The sequence below is a fragment of the Xiphophorus hellerii genome, chromosome 16 (genome assembly GCF_003331165.1).
Source record: "Xiphophorus hellerii strain 12219 chromosome 16, Xiphophorus_hellerii-4.1, whole genome shotgun sequence".
NCBI lineage: Eukaryota > Metazoa > Chordata > Actinopteri > Cyprinodontiformes > Poeciliidae > Xiphophorus > Xiphophorus hellerii.
The window spans coordinates 9,292,618-9,310,038 of NC_045687.1; the positions used below are offsets into that span (position 1 = coordinate 9,292,618).

A 17,421-nucleotide genomic window follows, 5' to 3' on the forward strand; every position below is an offset into this window, starting at 1 on the left:
CAAATTTTGATGAATGTTTTTGATAGCGTATCCTACTTTTCCTAGCATTTATGTCTCTTTTCTTGTCCCTGTATGTCTAGTAAATTGCTCCTTTTTATGATCATTGTAAAAATCTTACCAGGAGACGTCACTTTTCAATTAACTAAATAAAGACTAATAACTAATTCCTTTTCATATTTTTTTTAATTATGTCATTTTAAATGCATATTAAAATAATAATCTCTCCAGCCTTTTACTACATACTTTATCTTGTTTCTTTGTGTATTTGTTTGTTGATTCTATACCTTTTTTTTTTTTTCAAAAGTTTGAAGAAAACCATGAAAATAAATTGTTTGTGGCTCATGGCAGGTGGATGAACCAACAGACATTCACAAACGACAACAAAAATCCTTCAATTAGTGGCTGAGAGTTCAGAAAGCTCCCACTGTTTCACCTCACAGGGTCATACTGACCTGTTCCACAGCAGGAGAACCAGGTTAAAGCTACAGAGAAAAGTTTTTACTTTTTCCATTGTTTGAGACTGCAACTGGTTGCATTGAAAATAAATACCGCAATGAAATGGTGAAAAAGAGGAATGAGAGATATCCTGTTTTTAACATAGAATATTATGTTTTCTTAAGGTTGTACTGTTGGGAAAGTACTACTGCAAGTGCATTTTCCCTCACAGTTATCCAAATACTGATTGTAATGGGATATCAATCCCTGAAAAGCAATGTAGAAGAAATCTGAAACCTCTTTTCATTTTAGAACAATAGTACTAAATACTTCACACAAAGAAATGGCACTAAGGAAAAATCATGTACCTGCAGGGGGCATTGCAGTCCAGAAAAGACGTATTAAGGTGCTAAAATCATGCAGTAAAGTCTTAATTTGAAGGAACGGATGTTTATTTACCACAGTATTAGTAAAATAATGCCTGGTATCCCTTCAGTTTTGTTTCTTCAGTGACACCAGAGCTATACTCTTTTGCTTAGTAACAAACCTGCATAATTCTTTCTGTCCACATGTTTTTCAAATAAGAAAGTGAGTGACTAACTGCGCACATATTTTTCTGTACCATGTGACATTGTAATAAACCAAATACCCTGTAGAGCATTTGGCTGCCTCTGAATGGTTCTTCGTTAATCTGCTCCCTGTCTTGTGACTTACAACAGTGTAATGTAAAATTGTAATGTAATTTAGTACAACAGTCACAGTTAATATATTTCAGCTTTAATAAAAGCAAAGATTGAAAAGGATTTACTTGATTCCTAGTTATTTTTACAAAATAGCATGCAAAATTAACAAACACTTAAACATGTACAGAGAATAAAATGAAACACAGAAATATCAACTTCCTGATGAATGAAAGCCTGTATAGCTACAAGATATTTATTTTAACCACTCAAAGCCTCCACTTTTAACATGATGCTTAACTATGTGACAAAATACTGTTCTGTGTCACCTTACCTACAGACATCAGAGCATATGTGTGTACTTTACATTTTTAAACATAGGAAGACATCGTTATAAATAGATGAATCAAGAACTATACACTTTAAGTGAGAAATATGGCTACACTTTGAGCATCACCAACTAATCTGATGGATCTTCACTGACTCCACTCAGCAAATCTGAGACATGGGACTGAACGACCAGTCAAGCATTTTTCGTGCTGACTCGAACTTTTCGCTGAGGTTTCTGAACGTAGGCCGATTATCAGGATTTGCATCCCAACACTGATCCATCAACAACTTCACCTGGGAAGGAGAAAATAAAGAAGATCCTGAACCACTCAACCAAATGCTGTATTTTTAAAACACATAATTGTTATATTTTTGTACTCAAAGGCATATATTTGGTTTTATGAGACCAAGTAATACAAAATGCAGGGATATTTTAATCATCAAAGAGCACAGGACAAAGCACAGAATTAGCAAATATGTAAAAAAACATAATTTTGTACACTGCAAAACACAACATCTTAAAAAGTATTTTTGGTCTAGTTTTTAGTGCAAATATCTCTTTGAAATAAGACGAAGCTAACTTAAAAGTAACTTTTTAGCTAGATGTATAGGCTTGTTTTCAAGTAAATAGTTCCATAATGAATCGTGATGAAAAAGTACTTGTTCCATTTACAGATTATTTCACTTGCAATTCAATTTTCTTGTGTTATGAGTTAATTTATCTGCCAATGGAACAAGTACTTTTCATCAATATTAAGGAATTATTTACTTAAAACAAGACACCATAGCTAGTTTGTCTTATCTCAAGTGTACTAAAGTATTTGCACTAGAAACTAGACTAAAATTACTTAGCAAGATTTTGTGTTTTTGCAGAATAAAAGTTACCTACCACAGCTTTAAGTGATAATAATAACCTTAATACTGGGTGAACTAGTGTTGTGAGTTTGCTAGAAAGTATAACATGAAGTATTATAACAGCTCATAATAATGTTTTTTAACAAAACTGTGTTAATATTAATGACTTTGAAAAACTAACACTGTTGCACCCTTAATAATATTTATTCATTAGTGGTTATTTATTGTTACCTCATGTGGGCAATCCCTGGGACAAGGCAACCTTTGATTTCTCTCCAGCAGCTTTATGAGTTTCACCACATTCATGTGTTCTTCCTTATCTTCTGACATTTCAATGAACTTCTACAAAACACACACAGGAAAAAAGACATTCTTTTCAGACTCAGAATGCAATGTTTTCTGGCTGTTCTTGTATTTTGTTTGAGCTCTGAGTCCGTTCACAACATACAGCTGGAGGACTCTGGCGATGGTCACAGCGCGTCAGGATCTCATACAGTGTAACTCCAAACGACCAGACGTCAGAGGCAAATGAGAATTTGAGCTCCTTCAAGCACTCGATGGCATACCTGCAAAGTGCAAAGCATGCAAATGTAAGTGCTAAAAACACACAAAGTATCACTTTGATATGGTGCATAAACTGACCAGTAGACAGGACTGTCTCCGTCCTCACGAACGCGATAGTAGATTTCTCCTTCTGGGATGTACTTTGTTAGGCCGAAGTCTCCAATCTTTACAACATTTTTGTTTTCCACCAAAACATTTCGAGCAGCAAGATCTCGATGCACATAGCGCTTTGAATGCAAGTAGTCCATCCCCTGGAAAAGAGTTTGGAAAAACGCTGTGATACTAAATGTTTTGTCAGCATACATCCCATTTCCCAAAAAACATATGAAACAGCAACACCAAAAAACACTTCAATCTCAAACTAAAATGTGTTTCATTACGATTTTTTGTCATAGACCAAAAAAGTAGTGTAAAATTGTGAATAGGAAGGAAAAGGAAGCATGCTTTTCAGATTAATTTCTTTAAAATCTGACAACTGCAAAGTGCCCAATGTGAACACATCGTATAATCCATTTTGTAAAATTATACTTCCAGGTTTTTTTTAGTGAGTATGTCTCTACCAGTTTGACACATCTACAAGTTGAATTGTCCATTTGGATCTAAACCATTCTATTTTGGCCCTGGCTGTATGCTAATGTTAGAAGGTGATCACTGCTCCAGTCTAAAGTCTTTTGCAGCCTCCAACAGGTTTTCTTCCTATCCTTTAGCTCTACCCACCCCTCCATCACCTCTGATCAGCTTTCTTGTCCCTCCTGAAGAGAAGGCTCCCCATAGCATGATGCTACCATTACCATGTTTTACTGTGAGGACGATGTATTCAGGGGGCTGTACATAGTTAGTTTTATTGCACATAAAGCATAAGAACACTTTTTTACACATGATTGCCTTGTTCCATTACATGGGAGCATTATTTTTAAGGTTTCCTCAGATTTGTAGAGCTCATACTAGAACTAAGGATCTTTGCATCTCCTGTAGAGGAAAGGCGTATGCAAACTCTGTAGAGAAATTTGTTCTTTCTCCCAGGTGTGCAAGGAAAAAATTACACCATAGCTTGCTTTTTTTTTTTAAAGGATGCATCCTTTTACTTCCAAATCACAATTATGCAACTTTGTGTTACTCTATCTGATAAAACTCTGGTCAAATACATCATGAGAAAACATGAAAAAAGCTTAAGAGGTATAAATACTTTTCCAAAGCACTGTAAACTATAGTACAAGCACTAAATATTCAACCGCTGAAACTCACCTGACAGATCTGCTGAGCAAACATGAGGCACTGGGTTGAACTGGTTTTATTTTTAGGAAGATACTCTCGCAGACTCCCCAGAGGAACATATTCCATTATGAGCTGGACCTCTTGTCGTCCTGTGAGTGCACGATGCAGCAGTGTTCTTATCTTGCCATTTTATTACATTCAACATGATGACCTGAACTAATGCTCAGCAGGCTGAGAGCTGAAAGCTTAAAATATTGCCATTCAACAAAAGCTGTGGTGTGCTTAGTATAGATTTTCAATTACTGAATGCAAATCGAAATCTCCCGTTAACAGGGAACTGTCGAGCTGAACAAATATATTTAAAGTGGACAGATGATGTCTTAAAGCTTACCGGCTTCAGTGCATAAGCCCTTGTACTTCACGATGTTGGAATGATAGAGAGACTTCAGGATTTCAATTTCCTTCATCCAGCTCTGAGATGCATTTCCGTTCTCTTGCTTCAACGATTTTACTGCCACAAACTCTCCTGTCCCATCGCTGGACGGATCATACTGGTACAGAGTGACTTTTCCAAAATGGCCCTGCAGACAGAGCAATGAGAATAATTACTTTCTTAACACATGGGAACAGAAAAGTGTTGCTTCTGGAGCTCACCTCTCCTAAGTCTCTCATCTTCCTCAGGTAGCGCTTTTGAAACACACTGGGGTCCATGGGTGGGAGAGTGTCAACCGGGGATATATCAGGATCTGCATGGATAAAATAAACTCTTTTAGGTAATTGCACAATAACATATCAAACCAAACTTCAAAAGTAAGGTGTGCAGGCTAGTACTGACTCATCTGGATGAGTTTTGTGAGTTCTCTGAGGATAGTTTGAAATGTAGGTCTCTCATTTGGCTCATATGTCAAACACATGCTGATGAACCTGGCCAATTCCTCGGAGGATGGGTTTGCCAGACGGCCCTTCGTCTGGTAAAAACGCTCTTTCTGTCGGGGAACAGAGGATGGTGAAAAAGGACAACATACAGAACTCTAGAAAGTTAGCGAAGCTGAAGTTTAAAGTTTCAGCATGCACTTACCTCAGGCAATGTGCAGCTGCTCATTGGAAGATTAGCGTTGTTGAAGATTTCAAGCAGTGTGACGCCAAAACTCCACTGATCTACAGTACTCTCAATAGGAGCGCCACTGTCAATGCACTCTGGAGCGACCCAGGGTATCCGATCCAAACGTTCTGCAACATGGAAAAGAAGTCATGATAAAGCTCCACATGAAAAGTGATCCTGGACAGACTGGCGACTTGTCCAGGGTGTACCCTGCCTCTCGCCTGGAATGTTAGCTGGAGATAGGCACCAGGACCCCTTCCCACCCCTCTAGGGACAAGGGTGTTAGAAAATGGATGGATGGATGGATGGATGGATGGATGGATGGATGGATGAAAAGTGATCAACATTAATCTTGATCTATTACTTAAGGAATATGACAATATTTGCAAATATTTTTGCTTTGTAATTCTGGGTCAAACATGCGTGTTTACCACATAGTACGGTAGTTGAAAACACACTACTAGGTTTGGTGTTTTTTTTTGACAACAGCCTTAAATACCACAGAGTAATGATAGCAAGACAACAGGAAGCAGAACACAGGAAGTGGTGTAGTCAAACGTTCCGGTTTCCTTAATCTGACTGAAGTGACTGAAGCACTTCAAAGTTAGAAAACATTTGTCATTGGTTATGTTCAGTCTTTTACCAAATAATACCTTCTCGTGAGAGGACATTCAGCGCAATTCCAGGATCACTCAGCTTGACGAAAGGAGAAGTTCCAGGTTCCAAACCTCCCCGTGCAACCAGAACATTCTTGGCACAAACATTTCCATGAACAAGTCGTTTTGTCTCCTAGTGTAAAAAAAAGGTACAAGTCTTCACTTTTTATCCACAGTTTCTTATTTTTTTGTCTGATTTGTTTGATTTAAAGTCAGTTTAGACATATATTTTTTAAAATAACAGGCAAATTACACTCTACATGTAAGGATATATGAACGGAGGAAACACACAATTTGCATAAATGATTTTAAAATGTTAGAGAGAATATTTCAACATTTCTTGTCTGAACACAGCTACTAAAGTTCAGTTAGACAGGTTCAGTCTCTTATTCTGTGCCCCAGTTTGCTTGTGCAAGACTACTTACATATCAGTAATAATTAAAGTTACACAAACACACAGTTAGACCAACAGAAAGGTGTTTGAACTCACGAGATAATTGAGAGCCCTTGCAAGCTGCAGGGATACAACGAATTTCCACTGAGCTGTGATGGAATTTTGTTCTCTGCGGAGAAAAACATCAAGTGGGCCGCACTCCAGGTATTCCTCCACCAGGATGTCTGTTCAGGAAAATACACGTAGAACAAGTCTAGCTTGTTATGATGCAACAAAAATGCAAACAAAGTCAAATTATCTTTAAAATAGAATAGACTGAGTGCAACTTTGCATTTACTGTGGTGTTGGATTTAAAGATTTGACTATAGAGGCACAACAGGGACACAAATGAGGAAGTCATTAAAAGAAGAACTGAGCACAGAACTGTGGTTGCCCTTACTTTCAGATCCTTTGACAGACACACCGTGCACAAACACCAGGTGACTGTGAGATACCTGGCTCATGAGGCTTGCTGTTTCAAAAAAGGCCTAAGACAGAAAAGAGAACAGTAGCTTAAAACACAGGCTCAAAAAACACTTGATGCATGTATGTAAAATCGCATGGCTTACTAGAGCAATATCTTTATGGCTTTCCTCTAAGATTTTGAGGACCACTCTGATGCCTTTGTTTTGGGAGAAGTTGTTGTTAAACCCATTGTCTGTTTCTCGCAACATTAACTGTCCTGAGTAAATGTTAGTTCTTGTGCCGCGGCCCAAATGTTGTTCCTGAGGGTGAACACAAAAGCATGTCTGATCAGAAAAACAACAGGGAATGTACAGCCTGCCTTAATATGCATGTGGAAAAAGTATGGTCACCTGTTTTATCTCTTTGTCTTTGATCTGGTGAAAGCGAAGCTCTGTCAGGTTCAGGGGCAAGCAGTCAGAATAGCTGCGTTGGTCAATTCCTTGCCTCTTCACCAGCAGATTGGATATTTCTGCGAGGCAAAAACCACATCGTCACATTCCTTCCTGGAGACATGGTGTCGGTGGTATGATATACAGAACAACATTTCTGTACATCTAAATTACAAACCTGCTTGTCTCGGTAAGCAGCATTTCCTGACAGTAAAGTTGTCCGACCCGGACTTGAGCACATAGGTTTTGAGGTTATCTGTGAGCTCCTTCACACTGGAGAACTCTTTATCCCAGCCTTCCATGCAGAACACCGAGCCCTTCTGCTGGATGCGAAACTGCTTGTGGCTTGGTTTTGAACCATTCTGTTTAAAAAAAAATAAAAAAGGTGTAAATACCGAATCTGAAAATTATGAGCCTCGCTGCACTGCAATAATTCCCAGAGACGAGCGTGGGTGTTGACTTACCTCATTTCTGTTTAGTACAGCAAGGATGATGCGATGATAGTCGAGGGCACTCCAGCGGACGAGGAAGGCTCCCTCCTCTCCTGCCTCCCTTTTCAGCTTGTGTAACACAAAGTCCTCACTGCAAGCATACCGCATGATATAACCCTGTCTTTATAACCTGTTTGTGACTGACTATGCAAGGATTAGAGTAGAAAACTCACTGCATAGGTCCGTGCAACATATTTGCTTCACTCAACACCACCCTGGGGGGAGCCACTTCATGACAAAGATAGTGGTGGGCGTCTGCAGTCAGCCGATAGTATCCATCTAGCAGGGAGATGAAGGCACGGGCCTCCTGGCTGGAGTTCATCTGTACCTCCTACATATACACACAGAAACACCATTGGCTTGCAAACTACGCTTCCACCTGGAGACAAAAGTTTAAAACCTAACAGAAAGCCCAAAGCAAAAAGCAACCCCAGAGCACTTAGTCACACACTTATAAAACAAATGGAGCACCTCTGGTAAAGATTCCTAAACAGCAAAGTAGCTGACACACTTTTGTAATTTATGCGTTACTTTTTTAAAAATGGATTATTTAAATCTACAATGAAGATCTTTGTCTTTCTGTTTCTCTGAGGTATAAATACTATGTGATCCCTTCTTCAAAATGGCAAAGACAAGAAAGCATGCCGTCCAGTAGGATGTGAATTGATCTTCATAAATAGGATGATGGCAATAGAGAAAACTGCTCACTTAAACATGGGTTATTCATAAACAATTTGTTTTCATTCACCTTTTACATGGTGAGAGACAAGCATCTCTCACCATGTAAAATGAGTAATAATTGTGGAGTAAAAATAAATAGTTTTATTTACCTTTAACTAAATATGACATACAAAATTGTACCTTTCAGCTTTTTGCATGTTTCCACCTGTATCTTGACAGTTTGTCTTTGGTTACTACAAGCTACTACTAAGATTAAGATTTTTTGGATATGTCATAAAATAAAGGATGAATATGTGGACAACCACCTGATCTCAACTATTTGGTAAAATGAAGACTATTATACTGTAGGCCTCTTTCTCCTCCAGTGGTCTTTGGAATCGTTTTAAAGTTAATGGCATCATCAATTCTTCACATTTTCAGTGTGAGATTGGAGCTACTGCATTAAGGTGGACATTTTAAGGTTTTTTTTTTTTTTTACAGATCCATACCATGTGTGGAAATACTATTGAGTGGTGTTTGTACCACACAATGAACTCCCCCTTTTAAAAAGCCAAATAATCTGCCAAGATGATTAACAAGTGTAAACTAAATCAACATTAGTGATGCATCGCATGCACATACTGACTGCATTAGTAGAAGGCACATGGAAGGATAAAAAGTACTCTCACCATGCAGTGACTTTTCTGAGTGGTAATGCACACATTAGCTTCTGTAATGGCGATGTGAATTATTTCGCGGAAATCACAGAAGAAGGTCCATTTATCAGGAGGATTTGACGTGGACTGTTTTGGTGTTTTCTGATTCACATAGCTGCCCCTGTGGTAAGAGTTTTCCTCTGCCTAGAGCCAGAAAGCAAGAAAAACGTGAATACAGAGCGTGAAACGTCCACATAATAGAAAGAACATGTCACAGAATTTGAATGTTAAATCATTTAGTATGCGGACAAACCTTTTGAGTTTTCAACATTCTCCACTGAATCCCCTTAGTGCCAGACACCATAATTTCATGGGTGAACGGCGCTGTGAAGCCCTTCTTTGAATCACCATTGCTTTCGTTGTTGGAGTAGGAGACGTTTTCATCCCCGTCCTCCGTCAGCTGCAGGCGAGTTACAGAGAAAGTCTCTGTTCCGAAACTTGGAACCAAGTTTTCAAGGGTGGAAATGTACTTATACATGATTTCATGGGCTCCCAGCTGCCCCTTATCTACAGTGTGCTGCTGGAAGGTCTGCACAAATTCAGTAAACACACGGCGGATCCTGATTTTAGTCAGAAAGTTGTCTCTGGAAATGTTCTCCGCAAATGTTCTTGGAATGCAGTTCTGGAAGCTGAAGGTAAAAACAGAGTCAAATAATGGCATACATGTATCACAGCAGCACTAACCCTTTAAAACATTTCTATTATTAGAACAATTAAATAGGAGCAAAGCATTGTGTAACAATTACCCAATTTTTCCAGCAACTTCCTGCAAGTTCAACCCCTTTTGCATTGCGAGGTGTGACAGGTGGAGTACAGCCATGCCCAAGCTCTCGTTTTTGAAACGATTGTTTTCCTCATCAGACTTTGGCTCTTCCACATTATTCACAAATTCATGCTTGGCCTACATTGGAGACAGAAGAAGCAGAGATTGTGTCACTTGCTTAAAGAAAATAAGCAGCGTACACTCAACAGAAGCAGGTGTATGTCACATACCTGGGCAAACAGATACTCCAAAGATGTAATGTCAAGAAGAGGGGAACCTGCATTGTTATCTGTCCCAGATTTGAGGGTGTGGCGGGACACAGTTGGCTCCTTTTCATTGAGTCCGTGCCAATTGCGAAAGTAAAACCTGGACATAAACAAAACAGGCCGCTTACATTAATACCCTTGCTGTGTTCAAGCAGTAATTCATGCAAAGTGTTATGCAAATGCAGACTAACCTCATACAGTAGTGAACCAATTCACTGGAGTTCTCATCTGGACTGAAAACATGGTTTGGATTGTACCAGTATTTTGTTTTGGGGTTGTACAACGCGAATAAGACATGGCACAGTGGTGTTATCCCTATGGGGAGAGACCATGAGGTTACACCCATAATAAAATAATAAAGAATATCCTCCATTTTGGTGTTTGAGGTCAGCTGTCACTCTCACCTACAGCTTTTGCAGCTGAGATGCACAGGTCCTCTGCTGTGACATCTCCACTGGTATGAGACAGATACCTCTCCCCACCTTTAGTCCAGAAAAGGTAGACGTGGATGCCATGAGACTGAGGGGCCTCATTTGGACCTGGGATCTTTCCCGGCTTGAAACAACCCGATTTTCTAGGCATGTTGGACACGATCACTGGAAGAAAGACAAGATAAAATGGTTAGTGACTCATCTGCAGTCACGTAGACATAGGTTCTGTACAGACTCAGGAAGTAAGGGGGAATTGTGATACCTATAAATTAGTAAGCTCTATATACCTACTCTAATATTATGATTATTAAACTCATAGCTTGAAAACGGAAACAAAACGACCAAATAACTTTAGTAAAACGATCTGGTTATGCTTTTTTTAAGGCCTTCCGGGATTACAACTTGTCAAACTTACAATTCACACCACAAATACAGCCTTAAAGGGAAATACGCCACAATATTATTATAAAAATAACTAGGGTATATAATAAGGGCAAGTCACAGAGCAACCAAAAGCGCGAACTCATTAAAATTCATCCGGTGTCATAACAAGGAAATACATTAGCCTACATGTTTATAAACATCGTTGTGGCTGAAATTTATCCGTTCACTTCAGAAACGTGGAGAAATATAACCGTTAACGTCGAGCTCGTTCAGAATGCGTTATTTTAGAAGAAGCGCGGCGTCATGAGCTGTCGGTTCACCTGCATTGTTTACGGAGCGTTATTTCCCCTTCACCACTTTCTGTCTCTGTTTCTTGCGAACTGTGAGTTGCGACAGGACGCTGCTTCCCGAAAACAACGTGACCACTCCCTCCTCCGGCTGCTTTAGTGGGCAGGTCCCTTCATGCTCTTAGCCTTCACGACGCTCGGTTACACAAGGAAAGACCCTAAAATCACTGAGTAGGAGGCAATTTCGTACAAATTTATTTGAATATTTAGCTATAAATCTGTTTATTCATTATTATTGTTTTAAAACCTAAGTTATTACATAATAATAATTCTGTAATTAAATACTAATTTAAAGTGTCATTTGATATGAGACGTATTGCATATTAATATAACTTTTTACTCTGTAAATACCACTATAAACAAATGCTAATACTGCTACAAATACACTCTCTAATAACTATTACCTAAAAAGTCTAACAAAAACACATTAATGACGTAGAGGGATAAAGAACTATGACTATGTTGTAAAAAAAAATAAAAATACAATGCTTTCCGTATTTGGGATCTCTCTTTTAATAACATGCAAGGGAAATTTAATTTGAAATTACTCATCCTAATCATCTGTGGGAGAAACTAGATGGTTTTTTGCTTTGAGTACATCCTTATACATTTCCATACCTACATTTTGTACCTCATCTTAAACACTTCAAACAGACCATTCCTCCTGACAAAAACTCAACCAGCTCCAGAAAGCGTCCCATTAAGCACCAACCGTTTCAGTTAAGCTTCCAGTTTGTACACCTTTTTGTTTATGCTGTCTGTCATCCATGCAGTTCATCGCCCACCTATTGTGAAACCCTAACAGCACTCTAAGATTATGATGCAGTATTATGTTACTTGGCAGAAGCTAATTACATTGTACAGGTGTTAGTCAGGTTTTCCCATTCAGTCCGTATAAACAACTTACCTCCTCACCCCGACACTACCGGAGGAAAACAGCCCACATTTTCCACGAGGATTCGTTTTATTTAGTCGCTTACAGTAAAATCAATCAATGTTTTTTATGACTAAGCCAACATAAACATAAGAGTGTTTTGAGCCATTAGCTACAACATGCAAATGTCCGAGTAGTCTAGTTGTCAAAACAAAAGCATGAGTACGAGTTGAGAACCCATTCACAGTGCCACATGATCTGATAAAGGCCAATGACAGGTCTTTGGACTGAATGAACTCTTGCTCCATCTTTTCAACTATTCTCAAGACGTTGGGGGAAAAAAGAGTAAACCTTGAGAAGCACACGTTTAGATTTTGGCTACATTGAGCAGAGGCATAAGCAAAAACATCGTGAAAACACTGGCTGTAATTCTATTTGAGGCCAAGAAGAGTCATCAATTTATTTGTTGCATGACCATATTTTTCTGTAGATGAAACGTCTTTTACCCTACTACACTACTACAAGATGCCCTTCTCTCTTCCTTTTAACTTCCATTTTAAGTGTATTTTCAAATTACAAAGCATACACTGACACAAAGTCTTAGATAAGTGGACACAGTTTAACGTTTAGTCCAAGAAGGTAGTAGAAAATGTCAAATTATGTGTATAAGCTAAAACAAAACTCTTGCACTAAAAAAAAAACTGTCCCAAAAAAAGCACAGAAAAGTCTGCACTCTACATCGGCAGAAAGAAAGCAGACATGTTGGATGATACTTGGACAAGCGTGTACAAATAAATGAAGGGACACAGCTTCAGTGACGACTTTTAGCACAATCAACGTTTTCATGTCCAGGTGGGGTCACTGATACCCCCAGGTTGTGTTGGTACGTGAACATTCTTCCCATATATCTCAGCAAAACATTTTCAAAGAAGTTATTTCATTCATCTGCGAACTAATCGTACACATAATGGGAGTTGCAATACAGTGGGTGAGCATATTTGCAAAAACAAAACCCAAAAAGGAAAACAAATCAGTTGGGCCAATCTGGTCATTCCTTCTTTGTTTCTTCTTGCTCCTGTTTCACCTCTTCATAGGTGGGTTCCTCATCTTTTCCTTCCAGATCCACCTTGGCATTAGGGACCCAGAGCCCAGAGTCGATGCATCTCTTCATGTGATGTTTTGCCTCCTACAATTATGTGAATGTAAACCAGAGCTTGTCAAAATGCAAACCTAATTCTCAGAAAGACAACTGATTAAAAATAAAATAACTTACCGTTGGGTCCATTTTGCTGATGACGTCTTGTAACATTTGGATGTCTTTTTCATCGAAGCAGTTCTGCATTTCCTGCAATTGTCAACATGCCGTACAAAACTCAAGAATTTCCTCCAAAAAGCAAATACCAACAAGACCAATAGGGTCGCTGGTGAATGGTGAACTTACAGCTGGCAGAGATTCATAGACTTCAACGGGATCGAGTCCACCGGGTCCCAGGCGCTTCTGTCGTTCTTCTTCTTCCAGTTCCTTCATGGCCTTCTCTATGCGGATCTTTGCCCTTCCTCTAACTCGCTCCTTGAATGACTCGAGCTCGTCATTAAATGCATCCTGGTACTGCTGATCGGCCGTCTGATTAAATGCATATAGTACAAAAACTGGGTTTTAAGGTTTTCCAGCACACTTATTATCAGGGATTTTGACTGAATCTTTGAAAAGAATACAGGAACTTAATCAGTTTTGTTCAAAAACTAGAGGAGTTAAACTGCACACCGATGTTCAAAAGTCTTGTTTCTGCGTTTGTTTGTTTCATATTTGTTTCCCAAAGAGCCAGACATCCCAGAAATCTTTTTAAGTGAACATTTTGAAAGTTTGCTCTTTAGCCATTAGATGTTTCGTCACATCTAATTAGTTAATTGTTGATAATTAACCATTTTCAGATAAATGGAATCATCTTAAGGTTGACACATTGCTCCAATGCTGAAGACACATATTTTAGATATCTATAGCAGCACATTGATTTGTTTTAAGTTTGACTTCTTTATACTTTGAAGTCAGTAGTGTAATTTTTTTTCAAGGTGTTGAGAGAGTAGTGAAATATCCATAAATAATATATAAAATATAGGTCAGCCATAAAAAATATTGATATCAATATCGACCCAAATTTTCATATCAGGGTATCCCTAATTCAGTCTTTCTCCTAATATGTGAAAGACTGAAAATGAGCGATGAAGAAATCCGAAATTTAAAGAATAAACTGAAAAACCTTCATGAAACATAAAGACATATTCTAAATGCAGAAAACCCAAACATTAGTGGGTTTGCAATTGTTCTTTGTGTAAAAGAATTATCACTTTTCAGTGACAGTATCTTCTGGTTAGCATTTAATGTGCAGCTTTAAATGATCAGTGTTTTTTTGGTTAAACAAAACCGCCTACTTACCTTGATCTTGGAAAAAAATTGACGGAAGCAGCCACGGGGGTCCACTTTCAAGCTTTTTGCCAATTCAAGTATGAACTGCATCACTATAGTCTGATGAGCCACTTGCTCCATCAGTGCATGTTTCTACAAAAGAAGAATTCACACTTGGAAAAGAGTCATGTAGAGATAAAAAGGGAAAACAGCTTGAGGGAAATAAGGAAGGGCATTACTGAATGACACCCTAAATAACATCTTATTTATATTTAAATCACTGCTATTATTGAATTGAGAGTAAAACACAATTCAATAATAGCAATGTGGACAAGTAAAGAAAAAGAAAAATGCTTACCTCTTCCACTTCAAGATCAATGCACATGATGACAAGATAATTGGCAGTTTCTTCGCATACAAGATAAGGATTGTCAGAGAGGTACTTCTGGCTGTCGTCCCAACGCCGCAACATCCCTAAATTAGGCAGTGACAAATAAACATCTCTACTTCCAAACTGTAACAAGGAATACATTTATGCAGACAAAACGACTTGATGGTTGTCAGTGGCCCTTACCGAAATGTTTGATCTGCTTCTCATACTTCTCCACAAAGGTTTTATGCTTTTGCTCCTTCTCCTCTTCAGTTTCTTGTCCAACCTCAGCTTTGACATTAACGATACTCTGTCAACGGTGCAAAGAAAAATAAAAAAACATGTCAACAGTAGCACTTGTCACTGTTTGAACAGCTGGAAGTTAAAGATACTATCCATAATCTATATTTATTCAAGTCAGTGGTGCAAGTATTAGTGCACAAATAACGTCTAGAACATCCTTTATCTCACATATCACTCCTTTAAACTAAAAATATTCCTACTGTTAAAGATATCCAGGGTTGCATGGTCTTACTGAAGGGAGTTGACTCAGAGTCAGCTGTTTTTTTTGGTCAATGGGGTGTTTAGAAACAAAGACAGGAGAGGCTAAAAGTAGATGTAAGAAGCTAATTAAAAGCAAAGTGTATTTTCAATAAATCTGGTTTTCGTTCAGGCTGTTGCAACATAGCATTAGATTTTGGTAGTTGCTGGCTGCTTAGCTCCTTTGCTGTCTTGTGCTTTGCAGTTTGGACCATTTCACACTCGTCTTTCCAGCGTACAAAAAGGAGTCGCCTGCCATTCGGCGTCATCTTGACAGACCGAGGGAACATTTTGGTAAATTGTCAAAGGAGGAAACTGACCTGGAGATCAATTTCAGCAGACAACAGAAAAGCTAAAATATGAGAAATGTTGGCAGCCTTTCAGAACATATCAAGTTAAGGTAAAAATTGACATTCTCTAGGAAGGACAGAGAGTCTCCTATTCATAGTTAGCAACACTGATTGCATCAATCTTTAATGTAAAATGTTAAAGACAGTAAAAGCGTAAACTCAAAATTATTCTGTCTATGTTTGACAAAAAGTGTGCCAATGCCTCCGCTCCTGAAACAATGATTAATAAGCATTCCTTAAAGGAGGGGCAGAGAGAAATATTTTGAATGCTGTATGACAGTTCTTAAAGTAAAATTAAATTAGCGAAAATCACCATTTCAAAGATCCACATGACCTGGACATTGAAAATAGGTCAAAAATCACAGATCAGTGCTGTTGTACCAAGAAAAAGTACAAAAATCATGTTTTGTTATAAAGACAAACTACATAAATGTTAATATCATCTATTAATACACTGATATTATGAATGTCTTTTTTTTAGAATATAAAGGAAACACTGAAAAATAAAAATCAACTAGAATCATGCTAAATTTTGAGCAGCACAATAAATTGATTCTGTATTAAAAACAGAGACCAATTTAAGGAAGACACACTATTGTTTGCAAGCACTTGTACCACTTGACAACTACCAGTTCAAAGGATATAACGACAGTTTTACTAAGTAAATTGTTAGAGTGTTCAGATTTTTTAAACATTGAAGATAAAATAAACCCATAAAACATCAGATTGTGGGAAATTGCTGCTGAAAATCACGTGTTGCTTAAAGTAGCATGACTGATCTGTGTCACCTTGCTGAAACCATCTCTGCTGAGCGTGTCCACATTCCAGGGCATCTTCTTCTCCTCTCTTCTGTGTTCATCCATCTTCTTCGACCAGTCTCGTTCCTCTTTCTTTAATTTCTTCTCCTCCGCCTGGACTTTGTTCAGCTCTGTTTTGGCATCATCCGACGAGGCGACGCTCAGCTCCTGCAGTTTCTTCTGCGTCTCTGCCAGCTTACGCCGACACTCCATTAGACTCTTGTTGATTTCTTCACCTTTATTCTGAAACTCTCCCATTCTCTCCACACGAGCCTGAAAGTCATAAATAAAAGTTTTATGTTCATCCAGCAGAGTCACCTATTTTCATAGAGTTGCAACTCAACCAATATAGGCTAAATACTTAAGCCTGGTTGAAATAAGTAACGGTGATTTGTTAGGAGCAAGACAACAAACAGAATGTATGTGCAGTCTGGCCAGACAAGTAAGATTATCAACATTAATATCTTAACTACTTGAGGCCAAGTTGAGTTTAAACTGTACCTGGTGTCTCCATCTAAAGAGGCTCGGTGTGTCGATGTTAGGGTGGGTATCATCTTCATCATCTGAGACCTCAATGTGGTCCCACACGCTGTAGTCTATCCTGGACATCCTACCAGCTACAACACGAAGCTAACCAAGTTAGCCACCTACAAGTCGGATAAGTTGGAAGGTTAAACAAACTTGACTAGAAAATGTAATTCCGCAGCAAAAAATCTCGATGTGGAGGCACGTCTCAGTAATGTGAGTTAGCTGAAACAAACTGTTTTTTTTTTTCCCAGAGCAATCACAGTTGGACCTCCCTAGCGACTACTAGCTAGATGCAGCTACAGAATTCTAGAAAGAATCGCTCCTGCAAGTTTCCGCTCTACGTCATCACGTCGGCCGTCAGATGCACGTAAGGTAT

General features: G+C 38.5%; 2 protein-coding genes across 3 annotated transcripts; both read right to left on the minus strand.

Moving 5' to 3' along the window:
- Window positions 1-1,190: 1,190 nt before the first annotated feature.
- tyk2 (tyrosine kinase 2) lies at window positions 1,191-11,276 on the minus strand. 2 transcript variants are annotated; one of them, XM_032587353.1, is made up of 24 exons: window positions 11,156-11,276; window positions 10,425-10,616; window positions 10,212-10,335; window positions 9,985-10,120; window positions 9,738-9,892; window positions 9,245-9,620; window positions 8,965-9,135; window positions 7,789-7,946; window positions 7,589-7,706; window positions 7,303-7,486; window positions 7,086-7,204; window positions 6,840-6,995; window positions 6,671-6,758; window positions 6,328-6,455; window positions 5,835-5,970; window positions 5,158-5,309; window positions 4,915-5,065; window positions 4,734-4,825; window positions 4,471-4,660; window positions 4,110-4,228; window positions 2,943-3,115; window positions 2,749-2,866; window positions 2,532-2,642; window positions 1,191-1,739 (listed from the first exon to the last, which is right to left on the minus strand). In XM_032587353.1, exons 2-24 carry the CDS (start codon window positions 10,600-10,602, stop codon window positions 1,605-1,607), a joined length of 3,468 nt encoding a protein of 1,155 aa, XP_032443244.1. In that variant the 5' UTR covers window positions 10,603-10,616; window positions 11,156-11,276; the 3' UTR covers window positions 1,191-1,604. The 2 variants fall into 2 exon arrangements, with proteins under 2 accessions (XP_032443244.1, XP_032443242.1); XM_032587351.1 differs by having other exon boundaries at window positions 11,087-11,235.
- An 851-nt stretch (window positions 11,277-12,127) lies between these two features.
- On the minus strand, window positions 12,128-17,343 carry cdc37 (cell division cycle 37 homolog (S. cerevisiae)). Its single transcript, XM_032587356.1, has 8 exons — window positions 17,019-17,343; window positions 16,509-16,790; window positions 15,035-15,140; window positions 14,819-14,934; window positions 14,491-14,613; window positions 13,498-13,680; window positions 13,330-13,401; window positions 12,128-13,242 (listed from the first exon to the last, which is right to left on the minus strand). The coding sequence occupies exons 1-8, from the start codon at window positions 17,124-17,126 to the stop codon at window positions 13,105-13,107; spliced, it is 1,128 nt and encodes a 375-aa protein (XP_032443247.1). The 5' UTR covers window positions 17,127-17,343; the 3' UTR covers window positions 12,128-13,104.
- Window positions 17,344-17,421: the final 78 nt, after the last annotated feature.

What these genes read in the sequence shown, in the direction of transcription:
- tyk2 (XM_032587353.1), bottom strand. Translation starts at nt 10,602, where the DNA reads ATGCCTAGAAAATCGGGTTGTTTCAAGCCGGGAAAGATCCCAGGTCCA. An exon ending in GAATGTCCTCTCACGAGAAG is followed by an intron (nt 5,310 to 5,834) that starts GTATTATTTGGT and finishes TCCATGTTGCAG; the next exon opens with AACGTTTGGATCGGATACCC. An exon ending in ATCGCCAGAGTCCTCCAGCT is followed by an intron (nt 2,643 to 2,748) that starts GTATGTTGTGAA and finishes TGTGTTTTGTAG; the next exon opens with AAGTTCATTGAAATGTCAGA.
- cdc37 (XM_032587356.1), bottom strand. Translation starts at nt 17,126, where the DNA reads ATGTCCAGGATAGACTACAGCGTGTGGGACCACATTGAGGTCTCAGAT. An exon ending in TCTTTAGATGGAGACACCAG is followed by an intron (nt 16,791 to 17,018) that starts GTACAGTTTAAA and finishes TATGACTTTCAG; the next exon opens with GCTCGTGTGGAGAGAATGGG. An exon ending in GAAGCAGATCAAACATTTCG is followed by an intron (nt 14,935 to 15,034) that starts GTAAGGGCCACT and finishes TGCCTAATTTAG; the next exon opens with GGATGTTGCGGCGTTGGGAC.